Below are 26,072 nucleotides of genomic sequence, written 5' to 3'. Positions count from 1 at the left end.
TGAGGATAGAAAAAAAGAGATATTTATGTTCGTCCAATATTATTATGGTTGTGGCTGTAGGTTGTGGCTGTAGTTGCACCTTAAACTCGTTCTTGTGCTCCTCAAACCATTCCGGAACCATTTTTGCTTTGTGGCTGAGCACATAATCCACATTGCTCCGTGGTGGCACTTTCGGCAGTGGAGACCCCTGTCAGCATGGGTAACCTGACTGGTCTGCGCCATCCATCCCCATATGCAACAAACTGTGATGCACTGTGTATTCTGACACCTTTCTATGAGAACCAGCATTAGCTTCTCAAGCAACTTGAGCTACAGTAGCTAGTCTGTTGTATTGTACCACACAAGCCAGTTGACCACCTTGGACCAATTTTGATGGATACTGACCACTACAGACTGGGAATATCCAGAAGAGATGACCCCTTCGTCCAGCCATCACAATTTGGCCCTTATTAAAACTCGCTGTAATACACATCAACATCAACACATCAACTTACGGACACATGTTCACTTGCTACATAACATATCCCACCCACAAACGGGTACCGTGATGAAAAGATGATCAGTATTTTTCATTTCATCTGTCGATGGTCATAATGTTATATCCTGATCGGTGTATGCAATAATACAAAAAATAGTGTAGTCTTTGTCATTAAAATTGATTCATTCTAAATAAATGTAAGTGGTCAATAAATTAAAATGAACAAAGATCAGAAAAGTAATGGTTGGCTCAGAATTGATTGACAAACATTTTATGACCTGGTCCATGTCCTTAATAAGATAATGATTGACAGACTGGACTGTGATGTTTATTATTACCACATTCACAAGCTCTGTGCTCAGTTTGCTTGTCAAAGCTCCAACATGGAAGTTCAAAAAGCAGGTCTTTTATTCTGTCTTTTCCTCTTCTCAGGTAAGACATTTAAGTTTTCATCTCTGTTATTTTTTATGTTAGTATAAAATGTATTATATATTTTTATGATTGATGATGGTCATATTGTCTGATGCGATTATTATTATGATTTCTGTTACCTCCAGTTTTCCTAAGGGACTACAGTGAACCTAGAGTTAAGATGATGGTTTTAAGGGTGGTTTTGTGCGTATAAGGGACATTTTTGTAAAGTCCATTTGCCTTTGTTAACTTATGTCCATCCAGTACTAATCTTAATGAATGTTTCTTTAATCAATTTATTTTTCAAGTATACATCAAGCATAGACCAAAAATAATCTCTTTGCGGCCATGCACTATTCTTCTAAATTCTTTATAATGATCTTGAAACAAAAAACTAAAAAAAATGTATTACTTAGACTGAAACTGATATCATGCTAATTTACAGTAACAAAGAAGCGAAGGTCTCCAAAAACATATTTGTTTTAAAATTAAATACAAAACTGAAGTTTTGATAAAATATCATGACCAAGACAAACTTACTGGCCCTTGTTTGACGGAGGCTGTTTCTGTCAAACGCTCTTGAATCTGCTCTGTACAGCTGCTGAAGACTGTATGCACTGCAATGGAGAAGACTACAGAGGCAAGATCTCCATCACTGAGAGTGGATACACCTGCCAACGCTGGGACTCTCAGACACCACACAAACATAATTACATCCTTTTATTGTGAGAAACTAGCACTTACTGGGCATTAACGAAATCTCGCCAACTTAGTACAAGTACTCAAAACCCTTTTTTTGTAGTTTACAGAACTTGAGGGAGAACTATTGCAGGAACCCTGGTGGAGATCCCAGACCCTGGTGTTATACCACAGATCCATCCAAACGCTGGGAGTACTGCTCTATTCCTCGATGCAGTAAGATTCATTCCTGTCAGACTGTCAGAAATCACTGTGTCAAATATTCAATTCATTAACTATGGGTCACACTGTAAAAATGTATTCTGTGTCGTAGTAGATTTCATTTAATCAATTGAGTAAACTTTACTTAATAAAATTATGTTCTTGTTTTTGTTTTACCAAAAATTTAGTTAAAATTACAGAAATATCTCGGAATTCTAAATGCACGAATAATTCAGTGAATTCAACTTAATTTTATCATGTTCAACCCACCTAAACTTAATTATTCTGTGGTGGAACTACATGAATTCTTTATGTTAATTTTCCCTGACTGAGCAGTGAATTTAGAGTTTCCAGCATGCTCTGCGTGCGACAGCATTTGGGGAGTCGTTTTTGTGAAAAAGTGATGTTTTATGTGCTTTAATAGAAAAAGAAAGGCTTAATAGTGTTTATTGTTCAGGTGTCTTTACGATTTATTAGATATTATGTTTGTATTTTTGTATATTGGGTTACCATCTTTCAGAAGAGTGGTGCTTGTGCTTATATTGTGGGAGAGCTTATGCTATGTTTTTTTACACAGTGAACAGTAAAACTGCTGATGTCTTTACTGAATCAACCTTTAGGTTACTTTTATGTTCTAAACAACATATGTTTTTAAAAATAATAAAAGTTAAACAGAAGTTTAAAAAGATGAATAAGTCCACTCTCAATGTTTTTACAAGGTCAAATTAGTATTTTTTCTTGATTTTTAAGGTTTGTCATGTGACGTGCTTAACATTTTTGGGCAATTTTGCTTGATTTATTCGTGAAATATTGCGTTAAAAAATGCTTTAAAGTACTTAAAAATGTTTTGTGTAATACTGTTACCCTAATTATTTTAAGTAAATATCTGTGTAGTTTTTTACAGTGCAACTTTTCCTTGTAGCCACTGAACCACCCACATTTGTACCAGAGCTCACCTGTAGTTCTGAAGTAGGAAGATATTACAGAGGAACTATTTCTGTGACCAAATCAGGCAAAACTTGCCAGAGCTGGGCATCTCAAACTCCTCACAAACATGACAGATCTTCAGTAAACTACCCATGCAAGTAAGAGTCAATGAGATGGGTTTAGGGAGATTGAGGTTCTGGTTATTTACTCTCTCCCATTTTAACTTTTTAAACTTTATGAATCATTTTGTTTCAGAGGTCTTGAAGAGAACTACTGCAGGAACCCTGATCGTGAAAAAGCACCATGGTGTTACACCACAGACCCTGAGACCCGCTGGGAACACTGCACTGTGCCCAATTGTAGAGATCAACCTGGTCTGTATTGAGGAGCCACCGTATAACTAACTTATTGCATACCTTGTAGATTCTGGATTTCATTCCCTGCACTTTAAAAAACTAATGAAATCATTAAGTCATTACAAAATGTCGTTTCTACGCAAAATTTGGCATTTATCAATATGGACATGACTGTTTGCTATGATCAAATCTCACGACAGGTCTCAGCTAGTGTATACAAGTTTTGAGATATATGTTGAAGGTCCTACACGCACTAACCTTTTGAAAACAGAAAAGGAATAATGACAAATAGAAAGATTGTGTTTTTTCGTTTAGAATAACAAATGTAAAAATAGATTCCGATGCGATTTCGTATTTTTATTACACAAATAAAAAAATTCTAGCCTAATTATATTATAATTTAAATGTTTAAACGGGTACGTTTGGTTTTCTCATCAGACTTTAGACTACTTCCAATATAATTTAAGACAATTAAGATGCACAATTAAAAGTAAAAGATTAAAAACTACAATAATCAATATAATTTCAAGCAATGCATACGTTTACCTATTTGCAAGGTGATATCTTTTCTGACAAATATCCATTCTAAAGAAAACAGACAACACGCATGCTTTAATGTTTCTTTTATTAGTGCGATATTCGCTGCGAAAGAAAATAAATAAATGTAAATAAAAATCAAGCCTCATATGGAGTAGCCTGGTTGACTACACGAACGCGGATGACCGCAACAGTGATTTCTTTAAAACAGTTTTTTACTATCTTGATTGCGCTATTTAAGGTTAAAGTTTCAATTTATAAATTCAATATTTTTGGCCGGATAATGTTTTTCCAAGTCGCACAATCTAGGGGTGAAGCGTCTACACCCCTCATTGGGGGCGATATGTAAATTATCATCAGCCGCATTTATCATCATTCATACGATGAGATTATACAAATGTTTGATGAATCACATAAACACTTTCGTAAAATGCTTTTTGCAAACGGATATGCACTCTTTCTTCATTAGATTGATAATTGATACAAAGCATGTTTTTACATGAACTCATCAAAACAAGTTAAGCAATGCAATTTTTTTATAAGCTACAACAACTCTTTGCGGCCATGCACTATTCTTCTAAATTCTTTATAATGATCTTGAAACAAAAAACTAAAAAAAATGTATTACTTAGACTGAAACTGATATCATGCTAATTTACAGTAACAAAGAAGCGAAGGTCTCCAAAAACATATTTGTTTTAAAATTAAATACAAAACTGAAGTTTTGATAAAATATCATGACCAAGACAAACTTACTGGCCCTTGTTTGACGGAGGCTGTTTCTGTCAAACGCTCTTGAATCTGCTCTGTACAGCTGCTGAAGACTGTATGCACTGCAATGGAGACGACTACAGAGGCAAGATCTCCATCACTGAGAGTGGATACACCTGCCAACGCTGGGACTCTCAGACACCACATCAACATGATTACATCCTTTCATTGTGAGAAACTAGCACTTACTGGGCATTAACGAAATCTCGCCAACTTAGTACAAGTACTCAAAACCCTTTTTTTGTAGTTTACAGAACTTGAGGGAGAATTATTGCAGGAACCCTGGTGGAGATCCCAGACCCTGGTGTTATACCACAGATCCATCCAAACGCTGGGAGTACTGCTCTATTCCTCGATGCAGTAAGATTCATTCCTGTCAGACTGTCAGAAATCACTGTGTCAAATATTCAATTCATTAACTATGGGTCACACTGTAAAAATGTATTCTGTGTCGTAGTAGATTTCATTAAATCAATTGAGTAAACTTTACTTAATAAAATTATGTTCTTGTTTTTTTTTTACCAAAAGTTTAGTTAAAATTACAGAAATATCTCGGAATTCTAAATGCACGAATAATTCAGTGAATTCAACTTAATTTTATCTTGTTCAACCCACCTAAACTTAATTATTCTGTGGTGGAACTACATGAATTCTTTATGTTAATTTTCCCTGACTGAGCAGTGAATTTAGAGTTTCCAGCATGCTCTGCGTGCGACAGCATTTGGGGGAGTCGTTTTTGTGAAAAAGTGATGTTTTATGTGCTTTAATAGAAAAAGAAAGGCTTAATAGTGTTTATTGTTCAGGTGTCTTTACGATTTATTAGATATTATGTTTGTATTTTTGTATATTTGGTTACCATCTTTCAGAAGAGTGGTGCTTGTGCTTATATTGTGGGAGAGCTTATGCTATGTTTTTTTACACAGTGAACAGTAAAACTGCTGATGTCTTTACTGAATCAACCTTTAGGTTACTTTTATGTTCTAAACAACATATGTTTTTAAAAATAATAAAAGTTAAACAGAAGTTTAAAAAGATGAATAAGTCCACTCTCAATGTTTTTACAAGGTCAAATTAGTATTTTTTCTTGATTTTTAAGGTTTGTCATGTGACGTGCTTAACATTTTTGGGCAATTTTGCTTGATTTATTCGTGAAATATTGCGTTAAAAAATGCTTTAAAGTACTTAAAAATGTTTTGTGTAATACTGTTACCCTAATTATTTTAAGTAAATATCCGTGTAGTTTTTTACAGTGCAACTTTTCCTTGTAGCCACTGAACCACCCACATTTGTACCAGAGCTCTTCTGTAGTTCTGAAGATGGAAGATATTATAGAGGAACTATTTCTGTGACCAAATCAGGCAAAACTTGCCAGAGCTGGGCATCTCAAACTCCTCACAAACATGACAGATCTTCAGTAAACTACCCATGCAAGTAAGAGTCAATGAGATGGGTTTAGGGAGATTGAGGTTCTGGTTATTTACTCTCTCCCATTTTAACTTTTTAAACTTTATGAATCATTTTGTTTCAGAGGTCTTGAAGAGAACTACTGCAGGAACCCTGATCGTGAAAAAGCACCATGGTGTTACACCACAGACCCTGAGACCCGCTGGGAACACTGCAATGTGCCCAATTGTAGAGATCAACCTGGTCTGTATTGAGGAGCCCCAGGTCCGGCCCTGGCCAATTTGCTGCCCTAGGCAAGATTTCACCTGGTGCCCCAGGAATTTTGTTATTAAAGTTACACAGAAACAAACTGCACAGCTTTGTCTTGTTTTTCTTTATTTTGAAAATATTTTGGAAACACACACACAACGTATTATAGAAACAATATAAATATGTTTATATTATATTATGTTAGTGCAGAAAAAACTATATTACAGAAACATTGCTTTCCTTTGCTTTCCTTGCCTTTCTTACAGCATATGTAACATTCCAGAAATTATAAATAAGAGTGCTGCACAAAAAATAACTATATACAAACTTGAATGAACTATGCAAATGTATAGCAAATGTTCTACAGTCTTACTCGCCTTGCCTTTCTAGCAGCAAAGTCATCTATGATATCATCATAAGACAGCTGCTGTGAGACTACATGATTTATGCTAATGACTGAAAGTCCACTGAGACGTTCTTGAGCCATTGTAGATCTCAGGTAGTTTTTAATCAGTTTGAGCTTAGAGAAGCTCCTTTCAGCAGCAGCGACTGTCACAGGTAGAGTGGCAAAGATTCTCAGAGCGACCCACATATTGGGGAAAATTTCCATCAGCTTCTTCTTGTGCAGGAAAGTCAGGAGCTCAATGTTTGTCATATTTTTTGATGGCAGATGTGGAAAGTTTTGCATTTCTAATACAAGTTCTCTGCCATCAATGTCTGGCTGTCCATCATGGCTTAAAGCTGTGCTCAGGGTTTGACAGTGCTCTAACAACCCATCTTTGGACATGTTGGGAAAGTTGAGGAGAACTCCAAATTTGTCATTCACCTCCGCCAGGGTCTGAAATCTCTCATCTAGTGAAGAGAGGGCTGTATCCACGACTACATTAAAAAAATTTGTTTCCAATTTTTTAAGTGCATCACCAATAGGCTCATCTGGAGCCTCGTAACCAAAGTGCCTTTTTGTGGTTCTCAACCGCTTTTGTTTGATTACAGCTTCCACGTTCATCTCCTCACACATTTCCTTGGCTGTTGCCTGTGCACTAGAAAATCCAGTATTTCTCTAGCCGTCAAGAGATTCCCTGTTTTTTTTCAGCATGTCAACTGCCACATCTAGCTGCATGGAGGGTGATTGCATCTGTTTACTCACATGCTGGATCTTGTTGAGAATATCATACCAAATGACTGTGCAAATAGAGAAGCGGTAGGATCCAATCTCCTTAGCCAAAGACTGGGCTTCAACTTTCACAACAGGGTCTTGAATAGTTTCCCTCACCTCCAGAAGAGCATCTCTGACTTGCCCAGCCTGGTACCTTACTGCCTGGATGCTGTCTATCCTGCTTTCCCACCTGGTCTCTGACCATGATTTCAGGGTGGTTTTGACGTGTTTCAGGAGGATATCCCATCTATGGGTGGAGGCTGAGAAGAGTTTGAACAATTTTGCTACATATCCAAAGTAGCCAATGGCATCTGGTGAGCTCTTAGCAGCATCAGCTACCACCAAATTTAAGGAGTGGGCACCACATGGGACAAAAAAGGCCCTTGAGTTCAGTTGAAGCAGCCTAGCCTGAACACCTTTATTCTTTCCCTTCATGTTGGCACCATTATCGTAGGATTGTCCTCTGCAGTCCTCAAAGGGGATGTTCAGCTCCTCTAGTCTTTTGAGGATGAGAGCAGAAAAACTTTCCCCGGTTGACTCCTCTGCCACAACAAAGCCCATGAAATGTTCTTTAATTTGTGGCAATTCTTCTTCCAGTGAAACAATCCTGACAATGACAGAGAGCTGTTCTTTATGACTCAGATCAGGGGTGCAATCTAAAATGATGGAGAAATACTTTGAGGTCTTGATCTCTTCCAATATTTTTTCCAGTATTTTTGTGCTTATTGAGTCTATGATTTCATTTTGGATTCTTTTGCCCAGGTAATGTGTGTGACTTCCAGCTCCACTTTCCACCCTACCAACATGCTGCTTCATTATTGGGTCAAATTTGGCCATTAGCTCCACCTCTTTAAGAATATTGCCATTGTCTGGTTTGTTTAATGTGTCTGTGGATCCCCTTAAAGCAATGTTTCTTTCAGCTAAGGACTGAATAATTGCCACTAGTCTGGTAAGCACATCTCGCCACCTGTTTCTCTCTGCCTCAGCGAGTGCCATCTCTTGCTTATGTAGCACCTCTAACCTGAATTAGAATGGTAGCTATATATCTAGTACCTAGGCTCTGAGCAGTAATTGACAAGACTCACAAGAAGACTTAATTTTTTAAACAGAACAGCTGGCAGGTTTATTACACAATCACTTTGCAACACACTATTCACAGAATGATTTTGTCTCACATTAGAAAATACCCCAAAATAAAATAGAGCTCTTTCTTTTAGTAAAACAATAGGAAAACAAAATAAATTGTCCTCTGAAAAATAGAAAGTCAATCTACCCGGGTAGTAAACCGAAACACATTCAAGTTTCCTTATCTGGAATCCATGGAATCCAAAGTCTGGATACAAATCAGTTCAGTCACTCCGCAGAAGAGAATCCGACACAGCTGGCCACACTGCGTCCAAACGTTCCTTCTGTAGAATATCACTCACTGGGACAGGCTCGCCATCGAAGTCGGTATGGTTTGGAACCAAACTAAATCCAGGATAAAAACCAATCTGTACATAGCAGTACAGAAATGAAAAACACAATTATAATTCTTTCTATCTCCTTTTTCATATATGGTACCTCATTTACTTTTCTTTTCTCAATAAACCAGTTACACATTTAGAACCATTAGCTATATGATTATAAGAGAACTGTTCAAATCATACAACGACCATGCTCCATACAAATCTGTCTGACTAGAGACTATAGTTCACATTGCAAACCTAAGACATGGTACACAATTTAAACAATATCACTTATTTTCCTAAATAAATGTTCCTTAAAGGATTAATGCATTCTTCAATCATAACATATAATGAACTGTATGCTATTAAACTAGTAAACAACATGAAATGAATGCATTATTTCCCCATTAGTCATTTTACATCAGTGAAACACATTTAGAACACAGTATTTAGCTCAATGTTCAGTTTAGCAAAACACAAAATTCACACACTATGAGCTAAGTGCAATTAAACATATTACAATACTCTCATGTCACTCCGATTGGTTTTATTATAATAGCATGAAACCTAATACTGTTTACTGATAGCATCACCTTGTGTTAGCTAGCAATATGGTAAGCTAATGAGCACATTGAGACAACAGAAACTCACCGGAGGTTTCAGCAGAAATCACGGTGGAAAACAACATAAAACATCTCTCACAATGCAGTCCTCGGGTCATTAGCCAGCTTCTTTTGATTTTTTCTCTAGTATTGACTAAGACTCTATTAAAATAGTCATGCTGACATCTTCTCCCATCTTTTTGTTTCGGAAATGTGAAATTGCTTTTTATATGATATGGTCCTCTGAGGACAAACTCTGTTCTTACCTTCTCAATTAAAACAGATGGCCAGTCAGCAGGGTCTAATAGTGCAGCCTTTTTGTAAACTGATGCTGAATCGCTGGGCGGTGCTGAAGTGGAGGGAAGAGATGTGCTTGATGCTGAATCACTGGGCAGTGCTGAAGTGGAGGGAAGAGATGTGCTTGATGCTGAATCGCTGGGCGGTGCTGAAGTGGAGGGAAGAGATGTGCTTGATGCTGAATCACTGGGCGGTGCTGAAGTGGAGGGAAGAGATGTGCTTGATGCTGAATCACTGGGCGGTGCTGAAGTGGAGGGAAGAGATGTGCTTGATGCTGAATCACTGGGCGGTGCTGAAGTGGAGGGAAGAGATGTGCTTGATGCTGAATCACTGGGCAGTGCTGAAGTGGAGGGAAGAGATGTGCTTGATGCTGAATCGCTGGGCGGTGCTGAAGTGGAGGGAAGAGATGTGCTTGATGCTGAATCACTGGGCGGTGCTGAAGTGGAGGGAAGAGATGTGCTTGATGCTGAATCGCTGGGCGGTGCTGAGATGGAGATGTCTGCAACAGGTGGCCCAGGATTTGCAGGGACGGGGTTCAGATATTTCAAAAGTGCATCTGAAGAGAGAAGAGGAGGATTATATGTGACCATTGGGTGTTACATTTTATTATTAAAAAGCTGATGATAGTGAAACTATAAAAATATGGCAGCACCTAAACCACATTATAGCTTAAACACACAAACAGCAAGAATAATTACATCTGGTATTCATGCACAAAATTCTATTCATTGAGCACTTCTCTAGCATACTGTAGTTACATTTTCAAAATTAATTTTGAAAGTGTTTGTTTTCCAGTATATCTGGCATGGCAGCAATGTCCTACTAACTACACTTTATGATGTTATAACCATGAAACAGAGGAGAAACGTAAATCTTTATTTAAATTGAATTTTAATGTAGCTATTTTTAATAAATCCATATATATAATACATATATATAACAACATTTTATGTAGGACTCATTTTAAATAAAGATTTACGTTTATATAGCAACATTTTATGCAGAACTCATTTAAATAAAGATTTATATGTCACTACTTTCTACTCAAGGACCTTGACAGAATTGTAGTGGAGTATAAAGTACGATATTTGTCTTTCAAATGTAGTGAAGTTAAAGTAAAACATCTCCTGAAAAAATAATACATATAACATTACTAATTTAGCCAATTCAAATAAAAATACCATAAAATACTGCACAAGTTCGACTAACTATGTCATAAGCTAATTCAAATTAGCGAACTTTACAGGCATCGTTGAACTAACTTAATGCAACATAGATAAACTAATCATTACCTACCTCTGTCTTTTTCGCGTTTTTCTTCCTCTTCTCTTCTTTTTTTTCTTCCCTGGGCACCAGATGGCTTCGGTCTTTTTGACATAATGACAACTTATCAGTGTCAGTGAATTCGGCCATCTGTCACTCACAATCACACACAGGTAACGGATGTTTGTTTTGTTTTTCAGCAGGGCGGGGGCGGGGTGGATCGGTATTCGGGAAAGCAATGTTGTAGTTTTGTCTTTATCGGACGATCGCTTTTTTTAATCCATAATATTTAAGTAGTATTGGTAATAAAAAAACTAAAATATATTCATAAAAATAATAATTTGGGCGCTCGGGCGCCCCAAGGGGTGGGGCGCCTATGCCCAGGGCCGGCCCTGGGCGAGACGCAGGCGCACTGTGACTATTTAAGCACACAGACACACAGAAATAAAACAAACCAGTAACCTAATATTTATATAAAATATAACATAAATATGGATATGGTCTGCATATGGAATAAGGTGGTAAATATACAAACTCATTTCCTCAAATACCCCAGACCATAATGTTTATATACAAACAAAACAACAGATACACCTGGTGGAAAGTTCTACAATCATTTCGGATAAAAAGAAAATAGTTTAATCTGTCAAATCTTATCACCTTGATCCTTCAGATTAGATGATGAATGACAACATGCAAGTATAGAGGGCATGCATCAACGTCACTTTCCCTCTTGAAAATGTCGGGACATGCCGTAGGATACGCTGCCCTCGGTGGCAAAACACCCAGCATGTTGGCTGAGGAGAATGGGAAAAAAAGAAACCGGGACTAAAACATGCAATTATTTGCTGAAATTACAAGCAGCTGGATGAGACGGTGATCCACACGGCTTCACTACGACTTATAGGAATGTTTTGCAACCCAGGAGGCCGCGGTGCTCTCGTGGTGTTCACGTTGTAAAGTAACGATACGTCCATACCCTCTATATTACGCACTTGGCTGGAATGGGGAAAATAATACTGTGGCAACATTAATTAAGACACATGAACAATTGATTCATCGTTTACTCACCCTCATGTCATTCCAATTTCCAAACCTGTACGACTTACTTTATTCTGCTCCACCCCCTAGAAAATATTTTTAAAAACACTGGGACCCAAAGAACATTGGCCCCCATTGATGTCATTGTATGGACACAAAACCACAGAGACATTTCTCACAATATCTTCAGTTGTGTTCCACAGAAGAAAAGCCGAGCTAGTTAAAAAAGTCCACTTCTGACAAATCACATGATCAGTAACAGTAATGATGGGTTCAATACTGAAACCCATGGGTTAGGGATTTTACTTCAATTGCAATGAATATGTGCTCTTTGTCATTAAAGTGACTTTTAATATAAACATCATAGCCTGATAAAAATAGTCATTTTAGAAGAAAAACGTCAGGTGGTACTTTGGATCTGAACTGTTCACATATTGATTGACAAACGTAAAAGTGAATCAGTCGATGCAGTGTATGATGTGCCCATTTAAAAAAAATATGTTGTAATTGTATTCATACATTACAACATACAAATGATATAAAGATTGTTGTAATTGAGAGATTTATTTGCCTGAAGTTGCCGATTGCTCCGCTTGTTTTCTTTGTGATGCTGGACATCAGGGTACACAGTCTGAAGTTTTGCCAGAGGGTCTGTTTGCTGACCTGGTGTCTGTTTTGAGGTGTTCCTGCAGACATTGCGCTCAAGTTTATTGTGAAACTGCTGAAAAAAAGGTTTATTCGTAAAATCTTGTATCCATAGATATATGGCACAGCATGGTACATATAGTCATTGACATATAGTCAAGGGCAAATAAAGCCACTTTATAAGAATAAAGACAAAGACAAGTATTAAGATGTCTCCACATGCAAACTGAACTCAATAAAACTTTATGTAAACACTAAACTGAAACAAAACTCTTAATCTTTGTGCACATTACATATTAAAGTATGTGAAACTGTCACTGTTAAATCATACAGTTCACTTCTTTAATCTTGTTAAAGGCCCTAAGATTCACAATCCTTTTACTTGTTTAGCATAATTAAACAAATACCTAAATGTGACATAAGACACAAATGTCTAGTTCTGACAAATCACATGATCAGTAAAAGTAATGCTGGTTCAATATATATTGATCAACAAACAGCACAGTTCATGTCCTTCATTAAACAATGATTGACTGAAAAGGAACTAGTCTATTAGGGCTGTACAATATGTTGAAATTATCAAAATTAAAAATAAACTGCTACGTATAACAGAAAATATCTTACCTTTAACTAACTAAATTCAATTATGGACAGTGGTTCTACATAATAAAAACATATTATCTCTACTTAAATACTTTCAGTAAGATGAACTTAATTGATTAAAGTAATTTTGACATTATTTGGACACAGCTTGCTCAGTTCTGTTTAGTTATACATATAGTATTTGAGTAGAGAATGAGATAACATATTTCTGTTGTGTGGAACCTCTTTCCATAATTTAATTAAGTTAATTTAAAGTATCATGTGTTGCTTTTAAACAACAAATGACCATTTTGAATTTTTTTCAGAACAACTTTATGTGACATTGAATGATGAATAGTGGCCAGTTCAGAAAACACAACATCTGATGAGCTGACTCATGTCTTTGATAGGAAAATGATTGATAGAGGACAAATTTATAGTCACATTCAGAAGCTCTGTGCTCAGTGTACTTATCAATGCTCCATCATGCAGTTTCAAAAAGCAGGTCTTTTATTTTGGATTTTTTCTGTTCTCTAAGTGTTCTTTTCTTATTTGTACATTTCTATTATTCTTCATATGAGTGTAAAATAAATTAGTAAATTAAGTTTAACATTAATGAATAAAGATGCTCATTTTATCTCGATATCATTAATGATAAATTATGTTCCCTCCAGTTTTCCTAATGGACTACACTGAAAGTTCAGGTAAGATGATGTTTGATGAAGACTTACTGAAGGAATTTACAGTTTGTCCATTCACATGATTTTAATTTCTTAACACTTAAGAAATATAGTTTATGGTAATATTCTAGGCACATAGCACCAACCACTTATATATCCAGTCAATTTACTGAATCAGCATAAGTGTTTCTAAATATGCTTAGAAACAAGACGGTCATTGGATGATGCTGCGATTATGTCCCGCCCACGGACGCTCAGCGTCTCTGGGATGAATGGAGGAGTGGGCTGGCCCGGACTCCGAGCGTCTGCGTGATGATTGGAGGGTCTGTCGAAAGACTGCATCTCGTTTTGATTGACAGCGATTTTTCTTCTATAAAAAGTCGCTGACGCTAAAGCTATTCAAACTCAGTCCCATTGCGGATTTTTCAAGTGTAGTCGAAACTGCTGCAACCTATTTCTTGGTATTTGCTTACCGAAATTGCTTGCCAATTTTCATCTTACATTTCACACAATTATACACCACATTCCTTGTTTCAGTTTAATGTAATTCTCACATTTCCCCCATCGAGTTTAATATCTTTTTTTTAGATAGTTTGTTCATTTGATTCATTGTGAAATGAGCTTCCCCTCTTTGAAAGACCAGCAGCCGCCACTGTCCGTGGTATGATTTGACTAAGACTGTCCAAATATTATGCAGTACAATTGCATGTTTTGAACCTGATGTTCGAAATATTATGTGTTAACATGACCTTACTTGTCAGATTATTAAGCATAATCGGAGTGAGACTGTCCATGTTAACGCACTCAAAGAAGGGAATCAGAAAGCTTTTGGACCTCATTAAAACTATCTTTCTTAATTTGTGTTCCAAAGATTATCACAAGTCTTACGAAGTGACTAAAGTATATGAAAGACATTTTTTTGTCAATTCTTTTCCTAAATATATTAAAATAGGGATTTTTCCCTTCTCTATGTGTTCTTTTATTATTTGTCCATTTCTATTATTAAACGTTTTCCTCTTTATTGCGAGGTCCGTAACAATTGTATAAAAGCCCTGAAACCTGTCCGTCTGTGCAGAAAAGTCATTTGGAGCACATATCTAAAATGAGGGTGATCGTTTCCTTGCTATTTAAATAGTGTAGCTCAATGGAGTTTCAAAACAATTTTATTTTGCCATGTTTTTCACATTCTGCTAAATAGTGGCGGGTTCAGAAATGATTGATTGACAAACATCTTATGACCTGGGCTGCGTTTCCCAAAATCATCTAAAGGCTACGTGCATCATAAAACAATTGTACAAATCATCTTAGACTACCATTTCCCAAAAGCTTTGTAACTTATGTAGTATTTGAAAATAGTAGATCTCCACACCACACAATTTTTTATAAAATGTGGTTCAACAAACACATATACAGCATTTTTTACTTTTGATTTTAACTTTTGAATTTTGCTAGAATGTGCAAAATACAAAATGTAGCTTTCTATACTGTGCTTGTTGGCGTTCACGACTAAATGTTAAATTTATAATTACTGTTACTAAAACTGTTTCATCGTTTACCCACCTCATGTCATTCCTAACCTGTAGGATTTATTTTCCAGACAAGAAACGAGTCATTAAACAAACAGCTTAATGTGACGTAACACAATTTATCTCAAAAGAAAATGTCCACTTCTCACAAATCATGTGATCAGTAACAGTAATGATGCGTTCAATACATATTGATTGACAAACACATACTAGTATCACAGTCTATGTCCTTGATTAGACACTTATTGACGTAACTGTGTATGACTGTGCCCATTTAAAAAATATTTTTGTTACATTTATATATAATAACATATGAATGTATATATAAAATCCTGTATTGAAATAAGAGATTATTATTATTATCGTCGTTGATGTTTAAAAAAATCGCTTTAGAACAGCAATTTTACATTTTTATTCATGTTACAGAAATATAATTATATTAATTTACTAAACATTCTCCAAGTTGAGAAACCATTGACTGAAAGACATATTATGACCTGGTCCATGTCCTTGTTAAGATAATAATTGATAGATGTCTGAGTGCAGGGTGATGTTTGTTATAGTCACATTCAGAACCTCTGAACTTAGTTTGCTTGTCAACGCTTCCACATGGAGGTTCAAAAAGCAGATCTTTTATTTTGTCTTTTCCTCTTCTCTGGTAAGCATTCATAAGAGTTCTTTTAAAGTCCATTTCTATTATTAAGAATGCTCATTTGATCTGGATGTAAATAATCTGATGAATTATGTTACCTCCAGTTTTCCTAACGGACTACACTGAAAGTACAGGTAAGTGTATGAAGTCTTACTGAAGGATTTTTATGTCCATTCAACTGTTTAATTTCTTACACCCAATACTTCATTTATATTTAAATATATAAAGATAAAAAAAGATTCTTGATTCTAGGCACATAGCCGAAACCACTTAAATATCCAGTTTATTTCCTGAATCACCATAACTAACTAAATAAATAATAAATAATGTCACAATGCAGTAGATGAAACAATTTTGTGTCACAAAGAACCTTTAACATCTAATTAAATATTTTGTTTTTAGAGGTTACATTTTTTTTTCTGTTTAAAATATGGTTCTTATGGCATCGCCTTGAAGACCATTTGGAGTACACATGTTTATTTTGACCAACATTAAACAGAAGAGCAAACATAGCACATATCTTAATTAATAAGCACATATCTTATTGATGTAATATATATAATTTTTTTTAATATTGTCTTTTTACAGAAGTTATTTTCAAAAGTGATGGTTTTGAAACATTTGCAGTCACTTTCTCACTTATTCACATTTTCTACATTTTAGAATAAGAGTAAACTCGTCAAAACGATGGAATAATGTAAATGTATGAAAGTAAGGTTAAATATTAATAACAATTCTAATCTCCTTAGAATTTGCAGAATGTTTTATCGTCATTGTATCAATATATTGAAGGAGTTCTCGTCAGTGCTGGGTTCTTTTGGCTACTCTGACGTAGTTAAAATCATCCATTTCAAACACATATTTAATCACTGTTCAGTTATTACAATTTACAAGATATACAAGAGCATATTCAAGAGTATGTGATGTGTGTGAATCATCGTTTGCTTGATGATTATGTTTTATTATGACTTGAATGTTTAGATATTACTAAATAAACATTTCTGGACATCTTGTATTTTCTGCATGTCAATATATTTCGGATAAGTGTCAATTTATTTTTCCGTCTCCCAAACATTATCCTATACAACCATGAAATTTCTGAATTATTATTACTGTGTTGTGGACAAAAATAAAGGTAAACATTCAAATAGTATATGTAGAAAATAAGACATAACAAAAAATAAAAAATGACAATGACTTAGTTATATCTCATGCTCTTGAATCTGCTCTTGTATACATGCAGAAGATTGTATGCACTGCAGAGGAGACGACTACAGAGGCAACATCTCCATCACTGAGAGTGGACACACCTGCCAACGCTGGGACTCTGATCCACTAAATAAATACACGGCATCAACGTGAGAAACTATCACTTACTTACAGAGCATTAATGAAATATTAGAAACTAAGTTAATCAAAATGTGTGTTTTGTAGATACCCTGAGAAGAACTTGGAGAAGAACTTCTGCAGGAACCCTGATGGAGAGCTCAGGCCCTGGTGCTATTCCACAAATCCATCCAAACGCTGGGAGTTCTGCTCTATTCCCCGATGTAGTAAGATTCACTCCTGTCAGCCTGAAATCACAGTGTCAAATATTCAGTTTATTGTTGTATCACAATATTAATTATTGCTTTTCATTCTCTTGTAGGAACTGAACCAGCCGCAATAGTTCCAGATCACACCTGTATTACTGGAGATGGAAGCTCTTACAGGGGAACTGTTTCTGTGACCAAATCAGGGAAAACTTGCCAGAGTTGGACATCTCAAACTCCTCACACGCATGGCAGAACTCCAGACAACTCCCCATGCAAGTAAGCATTAAAGACTGAGCTCATCAAAGAATGAAAATGATGTCATGTAATTCATCATCTTTTCAAAACACAATATGATGATATTTGGCACATTTACAAGATGGAACAACACTACAATATCATTTTGGATCAACAACAAGATAGTATATTATATCACATCTATCAGCACCGACATGAAACCAAAATGTAAGAATTAAAATTTTTACTTGACCCATTGCTTATATATAAAAAATCATTTCATTCCAGAGGTCTTGCAGAGAACTACTGCAGGAACCCTGGTAATGACCGAGCGCCCTGGTGTTTCACCACAGACCCCGAGACCCGCTGGGAATACTGCAATGTGTCCAGATGTCGAGGTAGAGCTTAACCTTGTCTGTAATGTAGACAATGAAATAAGATTTGCAAACAATAAATGAGATATATGGCTTACTAACTTACACAGTTATTCATATACTTCTACTTAATTGTTTTATATTTTCTACATTTTAGAAAAAGAATTAACTCATCAAAATGATGGAATGATGCAAATATTTGGAATGATGTTGCCTCACAGCAAGAAGAGACTCTCTATCCAGTCGTATACAGCTTTATATTGAAACAATACACCCAAATACACAAAAAATAGGTTTTAATCTACTTTTCTGTTGGCAGAAAACAAAATGTGTGTAATAGGGGGTGAACTCGACCAGTTAAAACTACACACCAGCATCACTATAATTAAAATTGCTGAAATCCATCTGTGTATATACTTCCATACAGTCAAAGCGTTTTGAATCATAATTGCTCAAACAATGTCCATAAGTGGTTAGTTCTTGGAAACACTGTTTGTTCATGCATATCTCATTCTCGCTGCAGAGGCGATCCTGCGTAGGGAAAGCAAAAACGTGCTCGGTCTGGGCAGTAGAAGTGAAGCAGAATGTATTGCTAAACTGCCAAGGCTTACTCAGAAAGTCGTTAGATCTGTCGCTAGTCGCTTTTTGAAAGATAAGTCGCTAAGGGGTCTGAAGAGTCACCAAATCTAGCAAAACAGTTGCAATGGATGGGTGCCCCGAACCCAAACCCCAAAATTTCAATGAATGAAAATTATTTTCTTTTTTTTAGCCTTTTTTTCCATTGTTGTTTTTAAGAATATATGTTTTTTTATAAATATTTATTTTTATCTTTCATTTATTAAACTTTGTGTAAAAAAATGTGTTCCCGATTTTCATGTCACTACCGATACAGTGTATGTTTAAGTCCATTTGCTGGGACTGATTTTAGCCACACCCCAACATTCTTATCTCGAATCACTATTGTGTCCCTCTCTTTTATAACTATGTGGTTAGTAGACCGGTCTTATCACTTTTAAGTAAACAGGCTAAAAATCAGTGTGTAACTTTAAGGAACGTCTTTTTTCTGCAATTAAGCAAACTTTATTGTCCGTTATTCCATAAAATTTAATTCTTATGTGTGTACATCTGTTCAGAACTGTGCTTGCAAGCAACAATCTGATTAGAATATTTGAGCCACGCTCAAAAGTATTCAAAATTGTAACTACAAAAACAGTCACGATCGAAAAGTATCACTGGATATCATCGTTTCGGTAGTGAAATTTTTTGATAGTGAGAAAAAGGGAACATTTAATCCCTAATTTTGGAAACATACAAAACTTCGTACAGTTATGCAAATGATTTGTTTCTTTGGAAGTTTTAGTAGTGATATACTATGTGAGCTGGAGGTTTTCTATTAGATATTTACTATCAGATGTTTGTCTGCTATATGTGCTCTGCAACATAGTTAGTTATTTGCATTAACATTAAATGTTGAAAGTCTGATTCATACTCTTGATCTCCATCACTGAGAGTGGATACACCTGCCAACGCTGGGACTCTGATTCACTCAATAAGTACAGGCCATCAAAGTGAGAAACTATCACTTATATACTTACTGAGCATTAATGAAATATTGTCCACTTAGAACCAAAGTTAATCAAAATGTGTGTTGTAGATACCCTGAGAAGAACTTGGAGGATAACTATTGCAGGAACCCTGATGGAGAGCTCAGGCCCTGGTGCTATTCCTCAAATCCATCCAAACGCTGGGAGTACTGCTCTATTCCCCGATGTAGTAAGAAATCACTTTCAGCCTTTTATTATATGATATTATTAATCATTGATCATCTTTCTCTTGTAGGAACTGAACCAGCCACAATTGTCCCAGAACACACCTGTATTACTGGAGATGGAAGCTCTTACAGAGGAACTATTTCTGTGACCAGTTTAGGGAAAACTTGCCAGAGTTGGACATCTCAAACTCCTCATAAACATGATAGAACTGCAGAGAAGTACCCCTGCAAGTAAGCATTAATGGGCTAGTTATTCAAGAATGAAAATTATGTCATTCATTACGCCATATTGAGTCACTTACCAACTGCAAGACATTAATTTGTCCAGGGCCGGCCCTGCATTTTGGGGGCCCTAATCTGATTACAAAATGAGGCCCCCCATCATCTAATGTACACAACAAACAAACCTTACACAGATTATATCACATATATCTAATTATATCTGACCATGTCAAATTAACAACACAATATTATCCCTTTACAGCTTCCCTGTAGCTCAGTGGTTAGAGCATGGTTCTAGCAACACCGAGATCATGTGTTCGATTGCACACTTGCCCTTTTCTTGATCCTTTCTTTTCTTATCTTCTTTCCTCTTCTTCCTCTTCTCTGGACCAGACTGATAGTTCTGTCTTTTCCTTTTTAATCTTTGCACAGTTTAAAGCTAACGCACATGATGATTGACACTGACACAACGAGCAAGTAAATGACATTTTCACGCAAGGCAGGGGCCCCCTAGTGGCCACGGAGGCCCCATGCAACTGCTTATATCGCTTATTAGGTAGGGCCGGCACTGAATTTGTCTTTGGAGCTTTCTGATCCTATTATAGACGGCAACGCATTTTACACTCAAATAGGTTAGAAAAAACACTGTTAAAATTTGTCGCCTTCTCTTGTGGATGGGCAGTGGAGACGGAAGATGGAAAAAAGGAAATTATTCAATATTTTTTTTTGCCAACAACAAGTATTTTATTTACCTCATAAAATTAAGTTTTAACTACTTAAGTCACATAGACAATTTGGACGATGTCTTGACCAACTTTTTGCGCTTTGAGTGATGTTGCTTTCTATGAAGGTAATCAGAAGGCTTTTTGACTATCAAAACTATCTTATTTTATGTTCCAAAGATGATCCAAGGTCATATGGTTATAGAATGACTTCATTAAACTAGCCCTTAAAGGGGCCATTCACATTTCGCATATTCGTTATTTTAAATGTGGACGCGCAACATGCACGCTCAAAAAGAGAGCGATGCTGTCGCGATCCCGTTTTTCTAGGGGTGGCGGCATCGCATCGAGATGAAAATATTTAAACTTTTCAGAGTGCCACACGCGCACGGCAGGTCATATGACAAGAACCAACCAACCAATAAAGACAAGCTCAGTGAAGATGGAGACACAGATGATCACAGCATTAATAAATCTAGTAGCGAGTTATTGAAAGGTATTTTCAGTTCATAGAGGGTGAACCCACGGGAGTGGGAGGGAATAGGAGTCATTCTTCTGGGATTGGGACGGGACTTTCCCCCATTTTTTTCGTGGGAGTGGGAGAGATTTGAAAATGCAGTCTCATGTCAACCTCTAGCGTGGCGCATTATTGCTTAGCAGGAGAGCTCAAACTCTTAGAATTTTATAATGAATTTTAATTTTATAATGAATTTTATAATGAATTTAAAAACTTTAGAATTTCAAAATCCTTTTTTTTTTTTTTTTTTTTTAATTTTCAGAGTCCTATTGATTTAATTTTAAAAACAATTTCATTCCAGAGGGCTTGTAGAGAACTTCTGCAGGAACCCTGATAATGACAGAATGCCCTGGTGTTTCACCACAGACACCGAAACCCGCTGGGAATACTGCACTGTGCCCAAATGTGATGACCAACCTGAACCTGGTCTGTATTGAAGGAAATTAAATAAGATTCGGCAGAAGTATATCAAATATATGGTGTAACTTACTCACTTTTAAATATTTTTCTAAATAAAAATGAATAATAATTAATTACAGTTAACCCATCAAAATAAGAGAGTGGTTCAAATATAAATATCGAAAGGAGTTTACATACAAACAAACAAAATATTTACGTTGTGGACAAACAAACTTAAACATGCAAGTACTGTAGTATAAGTAGAAAATCAGACCGAAAAAAAGTAAACAATGTGTCCATCATATCTCTTACTCCTGAATCTGCTCTTGTATACATGTAGAAGATTGTATGCACTGCAGAGGAGACTACTACAGAGGCAACATCTCCACCACTGAGAGTGGATACACCTGCCAACACTGGGACTCAGATCCAAAAAATAAATACATGCCATCAAAGTAAGAAACTAGCATTTACCTACTGAGCATTAATGAAATATTGTCCACTTAGTACAAGTACACAAAATATGTGTTTTGTAGATACCCTGAGGAGAACTTAGAGAAGAACTACTGCAGGAACCCTGATGGAGAGCTCAGGCCCTGGTGCTATTCCTCAAATCCGTCCAAACGCTGGGAGTTCTGCTCTATTCCTCAATGCAGTAAGATTCACTCGTGTCAGCCTGAAATCACTGTTTCAAATAATCAGCTTTTTATAATTAGATTAATTATTGATTTTTTTTCTCTTGTAGGAACTGAACCGTCCACAATTGTACCAGAGCTCACCTGTATTACTGGAGATGGAAGCTCTTACAGGGGAACTGTTTCTGTTACCAAATCAGGGAAAACTTGCCAGAGCTGGACATCTCAAACACCTCACAAACATGACAGAACTCTAGAAAACTACCCCTGCAAGTAAGCATTAAAGGGAAATAAAAACATTATATCATGAATACTCACCTTGAATTTGTACGATAACTCCATGACCTCTGTTCACCTTTGGAACACAAGTTAAGATAGTTTTGATGAGGTCAAAAAGCTTTCTGATTCGCTTCATAGACAGCAACGAACCATCACTCAAAGCACAAAAGTTAGTAAAGACATTGAAAATAGTCCATGTGACTCCATTAGCTCAACCCTAATTTTATGAAGCGACGAGAACGTTTTTTTTGGGCAGTAAAAAAAATTCAACAATTTCTTCTTTTCCGCCTCAGTCTCCAACATGAGTTCACAAGAGCACGCTACTTCTTTTTAACAATATCTTTATTAAATTTCTGCGCTTTGAATGTATGTTGCGTTGCTGTCTATGAGTATGTTTACATGCACAAAATAAACTATCAATCAAAACTCATCTTTCACATGTTTACTTGCAAAAAACTACATTTACATGGAAGTTTGAGACTTGCCAGGATTTCAGAAGCTTATTTTTTCTCATGTCCAACAATAGTTTTCATTTAACTGTTGCTACATTAACTATTTAAATGCATGATTCGATCAGACTTATATTAATTATATTGCTGTTTTGAGACTTTTACTAATACGCTGTCAGACAATAGCAAACTACCTCTGCCGAGCGGGTCTTGCGTTTATGAGCTTTCCCTGATAAAAGAAAACGATTTTATGTGTTTACATGACTTTATGTGTTATCAGATTATTAAGCATAATCGGAGTGAGACTGTCCATGTAAACGCACTCAAAGAAGGGAATCAGAAAGCTTTTGGACCTCATTAAAACTATCTTTCTTAATTTGTGTTCCAAAGATTTGTGTTATCATAAGTCTTACATGGTGACTAACGTATTTGAAAAAAACTTTTTATATTTATATATATTTCATATATTAAAAAATATACTTTGCTGCGTCACTTTATATGTTAAATGAAACCAGAATATCAGAACTTTCATTTTTACGTAACCTATTGAAAAATCATTTCATTCCAGAGGTCTTAAAGAGAACTACTGCAGGAACCCTGATAATGACAGAATGCCCTGGTGTTTCACCACAGACCCCAAGACCCGCTGGGAATACTGCAATGTGTCAAGATGTGATGACCAACCTAAATCTGGTCTGTATCTGAAATGTGGACAGCCAGCAATAGAAACAAAAAGTTGCTTGTGGCATGTTGTTGGGGGATGTGTTTCTGAACCCCACTCCTGGCCTTGGCAGATCAGTCTTAGAAAAGGGTACACAAATTTCACTCCTATGTCTCTGTGCTTAATACTAATGCATAATAATTTACATAACATGCTCCATAAACAGCTCTGGTTCTAGAGCGTTTAGAATATGTATTTATTTGAGTCATCTGATGACTATTAATTTATTTAGTCAAGATCCTGAATTTATGGATTTTTGCATCCATAGGGCTTAACATTTGATTGAATTCATTGTGTGAAATGTAAACAATCCATGGTATTCCTTTGCATTAAATGTATAATGTGAAATTCAAATGAATAATGTGAAATTCAAATGAAATAGTGATATAGACAGTTTCATCAGACGGACGCGCCTGGCCCGAAGTTAGCTTCTGGTCTGTGTTTGTTTATTGGTCTGATCTTGAGTTGAAATTGGTATCGCGGTCTAAATTCAAAATATTGGAGAGGCAAGTTTAGCCAAGTATCGGTTGTACTCGATTTCTTTTGCTTGTTATCAGAAATAATCAACAGGAATTTTATTATTTGCGGATGAGTAGCTGAAGTTATGGTCGGGCCACAAAAGTCTGCAACGTTTGTTTATGTTGTTGCTTTTTTAACCGTTTATTCAAATTAAATCGTAAGATGTTAGTCACTGCCTGTGTACTACATCACTGACTTTCAGCTGGAGGATAGATTTTACCAACTAACTCTTTTCTGTCATAGTGCTGAGAAATCTCACTGGTGTGGTGGAACTCTGATTGATCCGCAATGGGTCCTCACCGCAACACATTGCCTTAAGGAGTGAGTGGCCATTTTTAAATATGAGTATTTCAATATTAGAGGGTATATAAAGGCAAAAGTAAAAAACACTGGGAGGTTTAGAAGTTTAGACCATCAAATGATGAAATGTTTACCTACATTCACACAGGTCTCCAAGTCCATCTGTTTACAAGATCTTCCTCGGAATCCACACAAAAAATGGGTCTGAATCATCCAAACAGGAACGAGGTGTTATTAAAATGGTTATGGAACCATCTGGAACTGACATTGCACTTATAAAGCTAGACAGGTTAGAGAGTTCACTGTTATATATTGTTGATGTCTCTAACAGCAGTATAGCTATCGCAAATTAAAAAATCGCATTGATAAAAAAGAGAAAAGGTGAGCTACTGTAACAGTCAAATGTCTCATAGTTTCTCCAAGTCAAGCTGAAAGGCCTAGCACTAGTTAGGCAGAAAATACTGGACACGCTTCACTTTAAGAGTTAACCTCTCAAATGTTCAAAGCCAAATTTAGAGAAAACTCTGTCTACACTGGACGTGATTGGTTATTTTGAATGACATCATGAAGGCAAACTCACAATAAAGTGTTTTTTTAGGCCAGCAGTACTTAATGATCAGGTATCGCTTGCTTGTCTACCAGAAAAGGACTATATTGTACCAGACGCTACTGAATGCTTTATAACAGGCTGGGGCAAGACACAGAGTAGGTGGTTTTTCAAGCAAAACAGATTTCACGACATTTATATCTTATTTTACTTAAATGATTATATCCTGCAGCTTCAAGCTTTCCTTTTCTTCAGGAACTGGTGGAAAGGGTTACCTGAAAGAGGCCGGCGTACCAATAATTGAGAACAAAATCTGCAACAATCCGTCATTTTTGAAAGGCCGCATAAAGGAACATGAGATGTGCGCTGGACACAAAGAGGGCGGAAAAGACTCTTGTCAGGTTAGAAACATGCACCAAAGATCAAACAATATATCCTACAAATGTTGATAAACAACGAGTATGAATTGTAACCAGTTTAGTCGTGAAATTTTACGCCTCATGTGCATTTTGTTTTCACCAATTTAGGGTGACAGCGGTGGACCTCTCGTCTGCAAAGCACAGAACAAGTTTGTTCTTCAGGGAGTGACATCATGGGGTATTGGTTGTGCACAAGCTATGAAACCTGGAGTGTACGTACGAGTCTCTAAGTTTATCAACTGGATTGAACAAACCCTGAAAGAAAAATGATGCATCTAGCTTTCCTGTGGCTCAGTGGTAAGATCATGGCACTAGCAATGCCAAGGTCAAGGCTTCGATCCCACAGGATTGCACATAGTCAGAAACAAAAGTATAATATAATGCAATTTAAGCTACGTCTGCCAAATGCGTATTTGCAAATCTTGAACACAAATGTATAATGGGATATACATTAGAATTTAAATGTACATCTTCTCTATAGAATAAAATTATTATGATACAAAA

At 36.3% G+C, this 26,072-nt stretch overlaps 3 protein-coding genes across 5 annotated transcripts; 2 read left to right on the top strand and 1 right to left on the bottom strand.

Moving 5' to 3' along the window:
• Positions 1-793: 793 nt before the first annotated feature.
• LOC130433972 (plasminogen-like) lies at positions 794-26,072 on the top strand. The gene is made up of 25 exons (XM_056763781.1): positions 794-910; positions 1,449-1,614; positions 1,692-1,804; positions 2,712-2,874; positions 2,972-3,090; positions 4,385-4,550; positions 4,628-4,740; positions 5,649-5,811; positions 5,909-6,027; positions 9,595-10,044; positions 17,169-17,283; positions 17,360-17,478; positions 17,574-17,736; positions 17,983-18,092; positions 19,668-20,070; positions 21,602-21,726; positions 22,040-22,154; positions 22,236-22,354; positions 22,445-22,607; positions 23,631-23,873; positions 24,546-24,623; positions 24,751-24,891; positions 25,201-25,307; positions 25,405-25,550; positions 25,677-26,072. Exons 1-25 carry the CDS (start codon positions 862-864, stop codon positions 25,836-25,838), a joined length of 3,930 nt encoding a protein of 1,309 aa, XP_056619759.1. The 5' UTR covers positions 794-861; the 3' UTR covers positions 25,839-26,072.
• Positions 6,460-12,566, bottom strand: LOC130434473 (uncharacterized). Of its 3 annotated transcripts, XM_056764663.1 has the most exons (4): positions 11,460-12,566; positions 10,833-10,903; positions 9,506-10,092; positions 6,460-8,682 (listed from the first exon to the last, which is right to left on the bottom strand). In XM_056764663.1, the coding sequence occupies exon 4, from the start codon at positions 8,183-8,185 to the stop codon at positions 7,094-7,096; it is 1,092 nt and encodes a 363-aa protein (XP_056620641.1). In that variant the 5' UTR covers positions 8,186-8,682; positions 9,506-10,092; positions 10,833-10,903; positions 11,460-12,566; the 3' UTR covers positions 6,460-7,093. The 3 variants fall into 3 exon arrangements, with proteins under 3 accessions (XP_056620641.1, XP_056620642.1, XP_056620640.1); XM_056764664.1 differs by lacking the exon at positions 11,460-12,566 and having other exon boundaries at positions 10,833-11,403; XM_056764662.1 differs by lacking the exons at positions 9,506-10,092; positions 10,833-10,903; positions 11,460-12,566 and adding an exon at positions 9,289-9,492.
• Positions 15,784-19,190, top strand: LOC130434476 (plasminogen-like). Its single transcript, XM_056764670.1, has 7 exons — positions 15,784-15,931; positions 16,030-16,059; positions 17,169-17,283; positions 17,360-17,478; positions 17,574-17,736; positions 17,983-18,092; positions 18,226-19,190. The coding sequence occupies exons 1-7, from the start codon at positions 15,883-15,885 to the stop codon at positions 18,330-18,332; spliced, it is 693 nt and encodes a 230-aa protein (XP_056620648.1). The 5' UTR covers positions 15,784-15,882; the 3' UTR covers positions 18,333-19,190.

This window comes from Triplophysa dalaica, chromosome 13 (genome assembly GCF_015846415.1).
Source record: "Triplophysa dalaica isolate WHDGS20190420 chromosome 13, ASM1584641v1, whole genome shotgun sequence".
In the NCBI taxonomy this organism is placed as follows: Eukaryota; Metazoa; Chordata; class Actinopteri; order Cypriniformes; family Nemacheilidae; genus Triplophysa; species Triplophysa dalaica.
This window is presented reverse-complemented; position numbering and strand designations above follow the sequence as displayed.

Excerpts from the sequence above, each read along its gene's own strand:
- LOC130433972 (XM_056763781.1), top strand. The coding sequence starts at position 862 with ATGGAAGTTCAAAAAGCAGGTCTTTTATTCTGTCTTTTCCTCTTCTCA. Across the intron at positions 911-1,448 it reads CTGTCTTTTCCTCTTCTCAG|GCTGTTTCTGTCAAACGCTC; the intron begins GTAAGACATTTA and ends TGTTTGACGGAG. Across the intron at positions 18,093-19,667 it reads CAATGTGTCCAGATGTCGAG|CATTAATGAAATATTGTCCA; the intron begins GTAGAGCTTAAC and ends ATACTTACTGAG.
- LOC130434476 (XM_056764670.1), top strand. The coding sequence starts at position 15,883 with ATGGAGGTTCAAAAAGCAGATCTTTTATTTTGTCTTTTCCTCTTCTCT. Across the intron at positions 15,932-16,029 it reads TTGTCTTTTCCTCTTCTCTG|TTTTCCTAACGGACTACACT; the intron begins GTAAGCATTCAT and ends TGTTACCTCCAG. Across the intron at positions 17,479-17,573 it reads CTGCTCTATTCCCCGATGTA|GAACTGAACCAGCCGCAATA; the intron begins GTAAGATTCACT and ends ATTCTCTTGTAG.
- LOC130434473 (XM_056764663.1), bottom strand. The coding sequence starts at position 8,185 with ATGGCACTCGCTGAGGCAGAGAGAAACAGGTGGCGAGATGTGCTTACC.